Source organism: Hypanus sabinus, chromosome 18 (genome assembly GCF_030144855.1).
Source record: "Hypanus sabinus isolate sHypSab1 chromosome 18, sHypSab1.hap1, whole genome shotgun sequence".
Lineage (NCBI taxonomy): Eukaryota > Metazoa > Chordata > Chondrichthyes > Myliobatiformes > Dasyatidae > Hypanus > Hypanus sabinus.
In genome coordinates this window covers 64,095,510-64,111,606 of record NC_082723.1, presented here as the reverse complement: position 1 = coordinate 64,111,606, position 16,097 = coordinate 64,095,510, and the positions used below count along the sequence as shown (strand labels likewise).

The 16,097-nt window shown below is 42.0% G+C and overlaps 1 protein-coding gene across 1 annotated transcript in view; it reads left to right on the top strand.

Moving 5' to 3' along the window:
* The window catches only part of dnah10 (dynein axonemal heavy chain 10), a 278,366-nt gene that overhangs the window by 126,904 nt on the left and 135,365 nt on the right, over nucleotides 1-16,097 (top strand). Inside the window, exons 30-33 of the mRNA XM_059994530.1 lie at nucleotides 1,793-2,016; nucleotides 3,307-3,576; nucleotides 5,327-5,510; nucleotides 12,890-13,024. Coding sequence (XP_059850513.1) covers nucleotides 1,793-2,016; nucleotides 3,307-3,576; nucleotides 5,327-5,510; nucleotides 12,890-13,024 — 813 coding nt within the window. The remainder of the gene's footprint in view (nucleotides 1-1,792; nucleotides 2,017-3,306; nucleotides 3,577-5,326; nucleotides 5,511-12,889; nucleotides 13,025-16,097) is intronic.

Genomic DNA, 16,097 nt, shown 5'->3' with positions numbered 1-16,097 from the left:
ATACTGGAGGTCTTCTTGAATTCCCATATTTCACACAAGAAACATACCACTCATTCTGGCCCCATTCTCAGCGCACAGGCTATGTACTAATGGAAAAAAAAAATTACTGGAAATTTACTTAGAGCCTGCGTTCATGCTTGCCCAAACCTAATCTCGCCCATGCCTGTTGAGACGAAGACAGACCACCCTAAGATAATGAGAGGTGTGGACTGAGTAGATCATCAGTAGGTTTCTCTCTGGGTTGAAGTATCCAATACTAAAGGGCAGATATATAGGGTGAAGGGAGAATGTTCAATGGAGATGTGCAGGGCAGATATTTTACACAGAGTGGTGGGTGCCTGAGGTGGTGATGTTTGTAGATACAATAAAAGGTGTTCAAGAGGTTCCTAGATTGACGCATGAATGTGCAGAGAATGGAGGGTTATGGACACTGGGCAGACAATGGATGGCAGAGTGGAGATACATCTGTACAAAAGGTGGTGTAAGGTGCTCCTTCCCTCTGCTAGCCAGCAGGTCACCCTTGGGCAAGGCGTAACACCTGCTTAGCCTTGATGATCAGGGTCACATGAAACGGTGAGAGCTAGTGGTGAATGGTTGTATGAGCAGCTGGTGTAAATTGCAAGCTCTGGTTATGTGACCACTGACTCCAGGCAGACAGTCTCTGAAGAGTATCAATAATGGGGTGGGTCACCTGTTTTGTAAAGACACTGTCCAGAAGAAGGCAGTGCCAAGAACAATCATCATCATGGAAAGACCTTGATCTCCCATGTCATATGACATGGCACATAATGGTGATGTAGACAGAAAGTATTAATTTAATGATGTATTTAATTACTAATTTCTTTAGTTTGTCATAACGTTATGGGCCAGTGAGCTGGTTCCTGTAATGCGCTGTTTTACTTTCTATGTATCTCTTGTAATTGAGTCATATGGCACAGAAACAGGTTCTGCAGCCCAACTGCTCCATGCCAAGCAAGATGCCCATCCAAGCTAGCTGGGTTACTTTCCAGCAGTTCTGACCAGAAATTTGTCAATGACTTCTATAAATACTTGAAAAAGGATTTTAAATTGATCTGGCAGAGACCTTGAAGTGTATGACAGAATGAACTGCAAGAGCTGTGGAAAAGTGAATGTGTCAGTATGAATGTTGAAAGGCCTAGAGAGAGTGGATGCAGAGAGGATGTTTCCTGTAATGGGGGAATCTACAATCAGAGGCCACAGCCTCAAAATAGAGGGATATCCATTCAGAATAGAGATGAGTAGGAATTTATTTAGCCAGAGGGTGGTGAATCTGTGGAATTTGTTGCCACGGGTCACTTGGTCACTTGGTGCATTTAAGGCAAAGGTTGACAGGTTCTTGATTAGTCAGAGTCTGAAAGGTTACATGGAGAAGGTAGGAGAACGAGGTTGAGAGGGAAATGTGCCAACCATGATTCAAATGGCAGAACAGACTTGATGGGCCAAATGGCCAAATTCTGCTCCTGTGTCTTATGGAAGCTGTTTATGAATTGGTCCCCTCGGGGATAGGGTTAAGATTGAATGAAATTTCCATTGTTTCAAGTGTGTTTTTATGTTTGAGTTCCTGGGAAGTGAATGATGTACTGTCTGAGGGAAGATTGAACCAATTCCCCCGTAAAAAGTGATCTGGCTTTCCTTTTATTGCTCTAAACTTCAGTCCCTTAGGGTGCTATAGAGGTAAGTAGACAGCCACAATAATTGAAGTCTTTTAATGATTACTGTGAAGTTGGTTTATAATTAGGTCTGGGAACTTACTGAGTATTTAATATTTCAGATGTATGATAACATTGCGTCACTAAGGTTCCAAGTGGGCAATGAGAATGAAACATTGGCAGCCGCAATGATATCTGCTGAAGGGGAGGTGATGGAATTCAGACAGATGATACCTGCAGAGGGACGAGTTGAAGACTGGATGACCGCTGTCCTGGGTGAAATGAGGAGAACAAATCGTCTCATTACAAAGGAAGCAATTTTCCGATACTGCGAAACCTTGAGCAGGTGGTCGATCACTTGTCATTTTCACCATTTGGCTGTATAAAAACAGAATGTTTGCTTTTAAAAAGAATGCTAACGGTAGTTGTGGTCAATCCTCACTGTTGTCACATCTGGATTTCCACACGTGTAATCTTTAACATTGCTTTTAGGATTTATAGATTGGGAATTTACTTACCTGGTTCACTAAGGTGGTGAATGTTGACATTCAAATATAATAATAATAACAGTAAGTACTTTCCTGATCCCGAGTGGTAAATTCTTTCATTACAGCAGCAATATTTAAAGACACACTTGGCAATGTACAGATTTAACTAATAATAATGTACAAAATAATAATATAGACCTAATAATGTACCAACATGCAATAATAATTTGGCAAGAAAACATCTCTTAACCATTGTGTCCAGTTTTAGCAGATATCATCATCATCATTATGTGGTATGTCGTAAGAAGTGGGCGATCATGTTCTATGACCATGATTGTTCTTGGCAAATTTTTCCACAAAAGTGATTTGCCATTGCCTTCTTTTGGGCAGTGTCTTTAGAAGATGGGTGACTTCGGCCATTATCAATACTCTACAGGGACTGTCTGCCTGATGCCAGTGGTCACATAACCAGGACTTGTGATACCCACTACCTGCTCCCATGCCATCTCCTTTGGTACAGATGCCACACAGGTTTTAGCAGTACCCAGTGTAAATGCAGTGCCAATAGGATGTAAAACTCCCCTGGCCTATGTATGCCTAAACAAACTCAGGCTCCACAGAGACTTTTAAGGTGATTTTCAAATTTTCATTGTATTACCCCTAAGTAGCAGAATGGCATTGCAGAATCTTACAATGTGAATCTTTAAGAAAAACTGTAGATGCTGGACTTCTGAAATAAAAACAGGCCAGGCAGTGTTCTCTGTGTGAAAAAAAACCTCCTCTGACTTCTCCCTCGCTCAACTTTATGCAGTCACCTTAACATTCTGCCATTTCGTATTAGCCATTGCTGCTCTGAGGAAAAGTTCCTGGCTGTCCACTGTATCTGTGGCTCTGTCAAGTCGCCGCTCATCCTCTTTTGCTCCAAAGAGAAAAGCCCTAGCTTGTCCAACCTATCCTGAGAAGACATGTCGTTAATCTGGACAGTAGGCTGGTAAATCTCCTCTGCATCCTCTGTAAAGCTTCCACATCCTGTAATGAAGTGACCAGAGTCAATATCACTCCAATTTATTTAGTGACTTATTGCTGTTTTAGCAACATTTGACCAAATATTCTCCAAAGAGTAATAAACTTTCTCCTTCATTCTCCAGAAACAGTTGGATGCTGGTTTATCAGGGCATGGTTGTCCTTGCTGCCACCCAGGTCTGGTGGACATGGGAGGTTGAAGATGTCTTTCAAAGGTTTAAAAAGGGAGATAAACAGGCCATGAAAAATTATGCTAAGAAGATGCACCAACAGATCGATGACCTCGTGACCCGCATCACGCAACCGCTGAGTAAAAATGATCGCAAGAAGTATAATACGGTGCTTATTATTGATGTACATGCCAGAGATATTGTGGATACATTTGTCCGAGACAGGTGAGATGGTCATTGGTCTTTGAGGCTTGTTTAGTTAGTCGTAGTTACATCTCTCGTTTACGATTTGAGACTTTGGGACTGTGTTTCCTCTGATTCCACTGCACCAGCAGAACAGGGCTGTTGCTCATCTGTTGCTGCAGAGCATTGGTTTCTATCAGGTGGGTGCTGGTTTGATCAGTGCCTCAGTGGACTATCTTCCTCATGTCATTGAATGGGTCTGTGTGTTTATCGTTGCTGTTCTCATTGTGTTCCTTCCCCATGTCATAGCTCTGTCACATCTGTCAATGGGTAGGTGCACTTAATATTGCTGCTCCCATTGTGTTCCTCTTTGCCACGATTGGTTGTGATTAAAAACTCACTCCCACATAAATTACGTAGATTTGTAATTTGCATTCACCTCAATATATTTGCTGGTGAATTAAGTGAAACATAGAACAGTACATACAGGAACAAGCCTTCAGCCCACAATGTCTGTGCCAAAGAACATGGAAATTACATTAATTGTCTGCCTTCTGAAAATGTTCCCACGTCCCTCCATTGTCTGCATTTCATTTGACTGTCCAATAGCTTTTTAAATACCACTACCTCTGACAACTTGTTCTAGGCACCCACAACTGAGTAAAATGTTGGCTTGCACATCTCCTTTTGTCTTTCTGCCTCTCACCTGAAGTGCATGTCCTCAGCCCTAGGAAAAATATTCTGACTGTCTACAACTCATAATCTTATAAACTACTATCAGGTCTCCTCTCAACCACCAAAATTCAAAACTGAGAATTTATTTTCAACCTATATAAACCTATAAATTTGAGCTTCTCCAATTCTTATATTTGTAAGTGTTACAGACTGAGAATCTTGTGCGACCAGTGCCTGGTGGTGGTGAGTGTGGGGCATAGAGCATAGAACCATGTCCATATTGGGCCATCAAATACCTGTCTATACAAATCCACGTACCAGCACTTGGTCTATAGCCTTCTTGCACATTCAACAACTTGTCTAGCTGTACATGTTAAATGTGAGAGTGCCTGCATTAACCATCCACTCAGGTGGAGCGTTTCAAATCCAAGCCACTGTCCTGAGATGCTGTGTCTTAGACGTTATCCTCTCCAGAATTAATCTCACCCTTCCTATCATGTGCTGACTTGAACTTGCCCATGGTTCTCCAGCTGGGGAGTAATATTGTTTATGATGATGCGCCATGATCTCTCTGCTCTTATTTTCTGCATCCATTTAATGAAGGCAAATGTGTCTTTGCCAGTTTCAGGGATACTTGGACATGTACACTTTGGTCTATCTGTTTACAATACTCCCCAGGACCCTTCTTCATTATGTATGCCCTGGCCTTTTTAGTCCTCCCAAAATGCAACACCTCACACATAACAGCATTTAATAGTGCCTAGATTTTCCCTGCCCACTTTACCAACCCTTTGGTATTGTCCTGTTATCTGCCTCCAATCAATAATGCAATTAATGTTCTTTTATTTAGTGGGGTACTCTTTCCCCATGTACCTTCAGGCTTCATCATGTAGGAATATGAACTGAGACTGAGGTAAGGACAGCACCAAAATCTGCCTGCTTCTACATTAAATACAGATCAGAGTTCAGAGTCGGCCATGAAGTCTTCTTAATTGTTCCAGTTTCTCCGGTCCAGCACCTTACATGAGAATAAGAAAAACAGTGTAGTGATAGAGATGTAGGCTTAGTTGATTATAGCTGCCTGGTCTGTTAACATCAACCTTTACTGTTTCATTAGCATAATGGATGCCCGAGAGTTTGAGTGGGAGAGCCAGCTTCGCTTCTACTGGGAGCGGCTGCCCGACGATCTGAGGGTGCATCAGTGCACTGGTCGTTTTGATTATGGCTATGAATACATGGGTTTGAACGGTCGCCTGGTCATCACTCCTCTCACCGATCGTATCTATCTTACGCTTACACAGGTACCGGATGTAACCATGATCTAGCAATAGAACTGTCAGATAATTCAACCTGGAAATTGTTCAATGCGTCCTCTAACCATTGTGGGTCATCCACATTCTGCTTGTGAAGCTTGCCGAAAGGGGACAAACATTGTGCATTATTGACAGATTTCCTTTTGTAAGCTGTCTGTTCCCCATTCCTACAGCTGTCACTCTAGCGTGGCACATACCATTTCCTCTTTAAAGGGTGGTAACTGTGGCACCTTTTTAAAGGCCTCTGAATGTCCAAATATACCACATCAACAAGTTCACCCATGTCTATTCTAGTACAACTCCAAAAACTTCCAACCTACTTGCTAAATATTAATTCCTTTTCATAACTTCAAGTTGCCTCCGCCCAACCCAATTGTTATTTTCCAAGTACTCTGTTATTCCTTTCGTAAGGATCTTTTCTAGCATTTTCCATGCTACTGATGTCATGTTCACATCCCTAGTTCCCCAGTTTCTTCTCATCATTCTTGAATGTTGGGGAAACATTTGCCATCTTCTAGTCTATGGGAATCATTCTGTGCAGCTTGGGAATTTGACAGCCAGTGGATCCATGAGACTTCTGGAGGCAAAAACAGAAGGATGTTTGGGGAAGTAAACTTGGCAAGTCAGGCAGCATCTATGGAAAAAGAAAACTTAATTGGGTTCATGACTCCTTGTCAGAACTGAGAGAGAGAGAGAGAGATGCAAGTAGGATTTCAGAGTTTGAGAACAGAGGGAATATCTGTGGTTCTTCCCTTCTGCCATCAGATTTCTTTTCTTTAATTATTTTTTCTAAGTTTATACAATGGAACAACAAAAAAAACAGTAAAAAAAGAGATTTATACAGTGCAAAACAAACATATCAAATGTACAGTTCATAACAGTTAAGGGAAAGCAAGCACCCATAGTAGAACTGTATAAAGTTAGTTACCACCCCACCCTCCCACTACCCAGCTCCAAGCCAACCTTACGATATAGAAAAATTAATCAGAACTTTTATCACCACAGAGCTGTGTTTATAAAAAGAAGGTATATTGCCTAAAAAGAAAAAGCCCCTTTTTAATGAAGCAGTCTAATGTGTGCATTGGGGCTCACGGATTCGTCCATTTGTTCCCCATCGACCTCCTCCAAGCGTGGCTGACCATTGGACCCTCGATTCGAGTTCAGTCCGTCCACTGGTCTACCAACTCTTTCCATGTATGTCTTCTCTATTCATTTCTCACTGACAAAAGACCGCAAAATCCCTGCTCCCAGCCCCACGAGAAAGAACAACCACCTCTTGTTGGATAGCACACATTCCAAAGCCCTCGATATCTCTAGACATAACCCAAACATTGCTGCTACTGAGAAACCATTACCTTAGCAGTGAAACAGTACAGAGAGGCCATTACATTAGCAGTGAAACCTTACAGCGCATTACACATACATACATTATAGGTTTATATACATTATATACACAGTTAAATGATAATAAACTTGACTTAACAGAGTTTAGAGTTAAGGCTTCCACTTTAAGCCCATGCGCTCTTGATTTTGATACTTCTACCATTTGGGAAAGAAAGATTTTGACAATCAATCTTGTCAAATTTTGACAATTATCTATGTCTCCATTAATTTTATGTACTTCTCTCAGTCACTTCTCAACCACCTTCACTCCAGGGAAAACCAGCCTACCCTACCTAGTCTTTGCCCACAGCATCCAGGTGAATCCCTCTGCACTTTCTCCAGTGTAATCGCATCCTTTCTATAGTGTCATGACCAGAACTGCACATGACACTCCAAATGCAGCATTCTGCCCTCTCCTGTGGCACTGTTACAGAACCTCATCTTCCATCTGGGCATGTTGTAGCTTTCCTAACATAATCAAAATCTTGCTCTTCATAATCAAAATCAGGATCAGGTTTAATATCACCGACGTATGTCATGAAATTTGTTAACTTTGAGGCAGCAGTACAATACATGATAAATAGAGAGAAAAAGAACTGAATTACAGAAAGTGCAAAATTCAAAAAAAAGTAGTGAGACAGTGTTCATGGGTTCAATGTCCATTTGGAAATCAGAGAGTATTGAAGAAGAAGCTGCTCCTGAATCACTGAGTTAAGGCTTCTGTACCTTCTTCCTGACGGTAGCAATGAGAAGAGGGTATGTCCTGTGTGGTGGGAGTCCTTAATGATGGACACTGTCTTTCTGAGTCTTTCCTTGAAGATGTCTTGGTTACTATGGAGGCTAGTACCCACAATGGAGCTGACTGTTTTTATAACTCTCTGTGGCTTACTTCGATCCTGTGCTGTAACCCTCTTCCCCATACCAATTGGTGTTGCAATCACAAACAAGACAAAATCCAAGCAACACACACAAAATGCTGGAGGAACTCAGCAGGCCAGGCAGCGTCTATGGAAAAGAGTACAGTCGACGTTTTGGGCCAAAGCTCTTCAGCAGGGCTGGAGAAAAAAAAAGCTGAGTAGATTTAAAGTGGGTGGGGGGGGTGGGGGAGAAGGGAGAGAAGCACAAGGTGGTAGGTGAAACCTAAAGGATGAAGTGAAAAGCTGGAAAGTTGATTGGTGGAGATAGAAGACCATGGAAGAAAGAAAAGGGGCACCAGGGGGAGGTAATGGGTGGGCAAGGAGATAAGGTGAGAGAGAGAAATAGTGAAGGAGAAGGGGGTGGGGGGCATTATCAGTAGCTTGCATCCAACTTCCAACCTGCCCTCAAATTTACCTGGTCTATTTCCAACACCTCCCTCCTCTTTCTCGATCTCACTGTCTCTATCTCCAGAGACAACTTATCCATTGTTATCTATTATAAACCCACAAATTCTCACAGCTTCCTGGACTATACTTCTTCCCATCCTGTTTCTCGTAGAAGCGCAATCCCCTTCTCTCAATTCCGCCATCTCCGCCACATCTGCTCTCAGGATGTGGCTTTTCATTCTAGAATGAAGGAAATGTCCTCCTTTTGCAAAAAAGGGGCTTTCCCTCCTCCTCCATCAACACTGCCCTCAACCACATCTCTTCCACTTCATGCAGGTCTGGTCTTACTCCATCCTCCTGCCACCCTACCAGGGATAGGGTTCCTCTTGTCCTCATATACCACCCCACCACCCTCCATGTCCAGAACATAATTCTCTGAGACTTCTGGCATCTCCAACAATATCCCACCACCAAGCACATCTTTCCCTCTTCCCCCACTTTCTGCTTTCCACAGGGATCACTCCCTACGCAACTCTCGTGTCCATTCATCGCTCTCTGTCGTGGAACAAGTGCCACATCTGCCCCTACACCTCCTCCTTCACTACCAATCAGGGCCCTAAACAGTCCTTCCAGGTTAGGTAACACTTCACCTGTAAGTCTGTTGAGGTCATCTACTGTGTTTGGTGCTCCTGGTGAGACCTGACATAGATTGGGAAACCACTTCGCTAAGCATTCATGCTCTGTCCACCAGAAAAAGCAAGATCTCCCAGTTGCCACCCAATCCAATTCCACTTCTCATTCCCATTCCGATTTGTCCATCCATGGTCCCCTCTACTGTTGTGAGGAGGCCACACTTAGGTTGGAGGAACACCACATTATATTCCATTTGGGTGGCCTCCAGCCTGATGGCATCAACATCTATTTCTCAGACTTCTGGTAATGCCTCCCACACCCCCTCTCTCCTTCACCATTTCCCATCCCCTTCTCCCTCTTCCACCTCATCTCCTTGCCTGCCCATCGACTCCGTCTGATGCACTTTCTCCTTTTCTTTCTTCCATGGTCTTCTGTCTCTTTCACCAATCAAATTCCCATCTCTTTATTTCATCTCTTCCCCCTTCAGGCTTCACCTATAACCCTGTGTTTCTCTCTCTTCTCCCCCCACCTTTTAAACCTACTCCTCAACCATTTCTCTCCAGTCCTGCCAAAGGGCTTTGGCCTAAAATGTTGACTATACTCTTTTCCTACGGTGCTGCCTAGCCTGTTGAGTTCCTCCAGCATTTTGTGTGTGTTGTGCAGGTGGTGATGCAGCCGGTCAGAACGCTTTTCTTGGTATATCTGTAGAAGTTCTTGAGTGTTTTAGTTGATGAACCAAACCTACTCAATCTCCTAATGAAATATAGCTGCTGTCTTACCCTTCTTTATAGCTGCATCAATATGTGTGTCTCATTCTGGCCCTCTGTAGCAGATAAATTCTGTTACCATTTTTTCCCTTTTCCTGCAGCCTACTGAACATGTCCCAGAATAACACAACCACCTCCTCTACAAATTATACAACTGTTCCTCCTGGGGCAGGAGAGAGGGTCCAGTGGAGATTTATGGATATGAAGATAGCAAATGCACAGGTTGTAACCTTACAAGATTCCATTGATTCTAGAAAGGTTCCAAAAGACTGGCAAAAAGCAAATATAACCTCATAGTACAGGTCACTTGGATCAAGTGGCAGCAAGGGTTGGAATGTTTAAATCATAAGACCATAATACATAGGAGCAGAATCAGACCAGTTGGCTCATCGTGTCTGCTCTGCCATTTCACCATGGCTGAAATTTCATCGATTTTTCTCTCAGCCCCAATCTCCTGCCTTCTCCCCATATCCCTTCATGCCATGACCTATCAAAAATCTACCAACCTCTGCCTTAAATATACATAAAGCCAGTCTCCACAGTTGCCTGTGATACAGAACTGCACAGATTCACCACTTTCTGGCTAAAGAAATTTTTCCTCATCTTTGTTCTAAAAAGATCCCTCTCTATTCTGAGGCTGTGTACTCTGGTCTTAAACTCTTCCATCATAGGAATCATCCTCTTCACATCCACTCTTATCAAGTCATTTCACATTTGATAGGTTTCAATGAGGTCACCCCTCATTCTTCTGAATTCCAGTGAATACAGGCCCAGAGCCATCAAACATTTTTCATGTGACAAGCCATTCAATCCTGGAATAATTTTTGTGAACCTCCTTTGAAGCCTCTCCAGTTTCAGCACATCCTTTCAAAGGTAATGGTCCCAAAACTGCTCTCAGTACTCCAAGTGAGGCCTCACCAGTGCTTCATAAAGTCTCAACATTACATCCTTGCTTTTATATTCTAGTCCTCTTTAAATGAATGCTAACATCTCATTTGTCTTCTTCACCACAGAATTAACTTGTAAATTAACTTTTGGGGAATCATGCACAAGGATTCTCAAGTCCCTTTGCGCCTCAAATTTTTGTATTTTCTCTTCATTTAGAAATTAGGCAACCCTTTCATTTCTTCTACAAAAGTGCATGACCATACACTTCCCAACACTGTTTTTCATCTGCCAGTTCTTTGCCCATTCTCCTAACCTGTCTATGTCCTTCTGTAGCCTCTGTAATTCCTCAAAACTACCTGCCCCTCTACCTATCATCATATCATCTGCAAATTTCGCAACAAAGCCATCAATTTCATCACTTAAGTCACTTTGACATATAACATAAGAAGAATCAGTCCCAACACAGATCCTTGTGGAACACCACTAATTGCTGGCAGCCAACCAGAAAAACCTTTATTCTCACTCTTTGCTTCCTGCCAATCAGCCACTGCTTATTCCATGCTAGAATCTGAAGAAATGTATCTGTTTATGGAGTAGAGAAGGCTGAGAGGAGATCTGACAGAAGATTATAAAATGAAGAGAGACCTGGAGAGAACATTTAGTGGGAATTTGCTCCTATTGTGGGTGTTCAGAACTCGAAGTCAGAGGTGATGTGAAGATAATGAAGAGTGTCTTGAGGGAACATTGTCTTTTAGTTGGAATCTGGAAACCCTGTCCCTGCAGATGTGGCAGGCTTCATTGTGGTCCTCAGTGGATAAATATTTGGAGAGGAGGGATTTGCAAGGCACCAGAGAACAGTTGGGGTGAGGCAGAGGGTTGAGGGAGTGGAGGTAGTGAGTTGTTGTGATAGAGAGCTGGTGTGAACACAATAAACTGCACATTCTATGATTCTATGAGAAACATATTCTTTTTACAGATCTATAGATGTTTTTACGGTCTGTTTTATTAGCCGATTGTTATCTTTATCAAAGGCTTAGTGCTGCTTTGCTGAAACATAAAATATTCCTAGTCTTTAGGTTTTCTCCTATTTTGGCAGCATCATAAGCCTATTTCTTTCATCTCATGATAACTTGCCTTGATAGTCTTGGTTGAACGTTTCTTTTAACCTCAAGAAATACATTTAATATTTTGTGTTAGTATTTCTCGTTTAATGTAACTTTCCAGTCTACAAACCTGTATTGTGGAGTTATGTTTGCTTTTTGCCAGTTGTAACGTTCTCCTTCGCGTGTACTGATAACGTCGAGATAAACCAGTTAATAAGAACCAGATCGCAGTAAGATTAACCATTTACTGTTCACTCTTCACATTAACATATGGTGAAAACTGTTGATAAAACAATACAAGATTGATACAGTATTTGTTCCTTCCTTAATATCACATTTCAAGTGTAAATACTTGCAAAGGTGACTATAACTACATTACACTAAGGTGCAGTATACAGAGAGAGTTTACCTGCTCCATTGACTACTTTAAATACACTTCCATGCAAACTATCCGCGACTCTTTAACTAACGAAAGCATAAACATTATCTACCGTCGTTACTTCTAACAGGATCGGCATTAACATCTTAGTTCAATATATCGATTATCTATTAACTTACAGCGTTGCTCTCACTGTGATTTCTCATGCCTGCAAACAACTTCTGCTCAGGTGAGCCTCGTGGAAAGCCCCCACCCTCGCGCTAATTTCAAACCGGTATTTTCCCACAAGACGCGGCGAAACCGGATGTGACATCATCACATGCCGATATATTTTACATGCAATGAATATACTTTAAACACTCCTAATTCTAACTAGAAAATACTATTGAATGAATTACTAAGCGAAAATATTATAAACTAAATAACTGTCGTAAAGACAGCACACCAGTCTTTTGGAACCTTTCTAGAATCAATAGGACCTTGTAAGGTTACAACCCATGCATTTGCTATCTTCATAGCTACTTCCTTCCAAGTCTTAGAGATCATCGTGAATTGAGCTTTCAATGTGACTGTTCCCCCTAGTGGTGTGAGACCACAGATGCCACTGATATCAAAGAATTCTGTTTGAATGTCGCTGTATAGGTATATGTTGCAGGTTTCAGGGAAATTGAGGCAACAAAACCTGGATAGTTTGTGAATAGATAAGAACAGTTTTCAGACCAGAGAGCTTGAAAATCTCACTGCAGTGATGTTTGCATGTTGTAATAATGTTGATGTCAGTTGAAGGAGCCTTACACCTCAAAAACAGTCTTGGAGGAATGAAAGCGATAGAGCTGTGTTTCCTAAATCACCCAGAGTCCTATCAGTTAATCTGCCCATCATGGCCATTCTGCCTTGTTTTTTTATCCAGGCTTTGTCGATGTATCTTGGAGGGGCACCTGCAGGACCAGCTGGAACTGGCAAAACTGAGACCACTAAAGACTTGGCCAAGGCTCTGGGACTGCTCTGTGTTGTGACGAATTGTGGAGAAGGCATGGATTACAAAGTAAGGACAGAATCATCCCTTGGTAGATTTTTTACCTGTCAAACTGTTTCAGTAATTAAATTGTATACCTGAATACTTTTAAGTCTTCTCAGGTTCTTGTGTAGAACTTGGTTGTCACTTTTTCTCTTTTCAGTGACCTGTTTGATTTTTCTCTCTGTTCCCTAATTTCTCTGAGCTGAGGCAGCAGGATATCCCTGCAAGCGTAAGTGCTACACCTCCTCTCTTACCACTATTCAGGGCCCCAAACAGTCCTTCCAGGTGAGTCTGTTGGGGTAATCTATTGCTTCCGGTGCTCCAGGTGTGGCCTCCTTTGCTTCGGCAAGACCCGACGCAGACTGGGGGACAGCTTCATCGAGCACCTCCGCTCCATCCGCCTCAACAGACAGGATCTCCTGGTTGCCACCCACTTCAACTCTGCTTCACATTCCCATTCGGATATGTCCATACATGGCCTCCTCTACTGCCATGATGAGGCCAAACTCAGGTTGGAGGAGCAACACCTCGTATACCATCTGGGTAGTCTCTAGCCCCTTGGTATGAACATCGAATTCTCCAACTTCTGGTAATTCCCTCCCTCTCCATTCCCCTATCACACTTTCACTCTGCCTCCTCTTCTAGGTGCCTATCACCTCCCTCATGACTCTGCCACCTTCTACTACCCATAGTGCTTTCCCCTTACATTCCTTCTTCACCTCTCCTGCCTATACCCTCCCTGCTTCCCCTCCCCCACCCCTTGATCTTTCCTCTGATTGGTTTTTCACCTGCACCTCCCCCCTCCCCCCACCTTCTTTATAGGGCCCCTGCCCCCTCCTCCTACAGTCCTGACGAAGGGTCTCGGCCTGAAACGTTGACTGCTCATTTCAACGGATGCTGCCCGACCTTCTGAGTTCATTCAGCTTGTTTGTACACGTTCATTCTTTTCTCGTGTGTCAGTGTTTAGAGTGGCTTTGGCTCATGAGGCTTAGGCAAGATCAGGTTTGGGTAAATTACTCTCTCTTTGTCCTTATTTGTTCATTTCTTATCTGTTAGGGAATATTAGATTAGTGAGAATGGCTCTAGCGGCAGTGTTTTGTACTCTGTGTGGGATGTGGGAAGTCTGAGGCTACAGCTGCATTAGACCAGATAAATCTGAAACCAACATTTTTTCTCTTTATTTTGACTCTTTGTCCACACTGAAACGGTGTTTTCCTCCCCTGAAAGCGGAGCTTTTCTAAAATGCTCTCCAGAGTGTTTAAATCTGAAAACACAGATTGGCTGGTGTAGTGTGGACGGGGTAACCGAAGCTTTTTTAAAAACGCCATCATGACGTGCCAGAACAAATGGTAGCGGCAGCATGGCATTTCATAGTTTTCTTGAACGCAACCTCCAACACCACAACAACAATGGCAGACGGCTTCAGGAATGAGCAGAATGTTACTGCAGCTTTGCAGTACGACAGAGAATTTCAACCCCCCACACAACCTAACAATTTCAGAATAGACGGCAACGAGACTGAAGCCAGAAGAGTTAGAAATGTACTCACCAAATACTTTGACCCATAACTTACTGAATAAATAAGTATACTATACTCACTTTGCCCTGTTTCCTGTACTTGCTTGTATGAAGATGGTTTACCTATCTCTGACAATAGATGTTTTACAGCCTGATGTAACATTTTATGGAAATACAAGATAACATTGATGCAGATATGTTTTATACATTTAACAATGTGCCTTATTAATGTATTGCTTGTGCAAACATTCAATAGGTGCTATTGTCACTACATCCAAAATGTCATTTTTAAGTAGTAGCTTATGTTTGGCATAACCATGAAAGTGTTAAGGTCAAAACAGGAAAATTTGTAAGTTTCACTTTTACTCAGGTAAAAATAAAATTCTTTTTGCCCAGTAACACATTTTATTGCACATGTTATTTCAAGAGGCCTAGAATATACAAACATGTAATGTTGAGACTTTATAAAGCACTGATGAGGCCTCATTTGGAGTATTGAGAGCAGTTTTGGACTCCTTGGAAAGGATGTGATTAAACTGAAGAGGGTTCAAAGAGGTTTACTGAAATGATACCTGGTTTGAATGGCTTGTCATGTGAAGAGTGTTTGATGGTTCTGGGCCCATATTCACGAGAATTCAAAGAATAAGGGGTGACCTCATTTTTTTTTAAATTTTTTAAATTAGTTTTTCTATACATTTTACAAATTTAAAAAAACCCCAAATCACAATGAGGAACATTAATACAGTGCAAAATTAAGCATACAATGACAATATGCTACAAAGAAAGATAATTTAAAAAAAAGCACCTAAATTGAAGACAAGTAAACTTAGTATCCTCCTCAAACCCCACAACACAAAAAAACTCCAAACCAACCACAACACAATATAGAGAATATAAATCAGGACAATCAAACTCACAGACTGTGAATACACTTAGCAACAGAGGATAATAATGCCTACTACCAGAAAAAAAAAGGAGCTGAAAGCAAGGGACCGAAAAGAGAGAGAAAAAAAACCCTAGTCAGGAGGAAGGTTATGAAAGTACTCGATAAAAGGTCCCCAGACCTTATAGAACTTTAGATCCGAATTAAGAACTGAAAGGGGTGACCTCATTGAAATATATTGAGCGGTGAAAGGCCTTGATAGAGTGGCTGTGGAGAGGATGTTTGCTATGGTGTGAGTGTCTAAGACCAGAGTACACAGCCTCAGAATAGAGCAACATACTTTTAGAACGTAGATAAGGAAAAATTTCTTTATCTGGAGAGTCTGTGTGTATATTTAATGCAGAGGTTGATAGATTCTTGATTGGTCAAGACAAGAAGGAATATGGGGAGAAGGCAAAAGATTGGGGCTGAGAGGAAAAATGCATTAGTCATGATGAAATGGTGGAACAGACTTGATGGGCCAGATGGCCTAATTCTGCCCTTATGCCGTTTGATCTTATGGTCTTATATTCAGACACAGGGAACAATTAGAGTTGAAGGCTGAGCATGTTCTGTGCTGCCCTCTGAAGTGCTCTAAGTGAATTCTGTGAACATTGAGACACTGAAATGAAGCCAGAGACATTTGAACTATACACAATA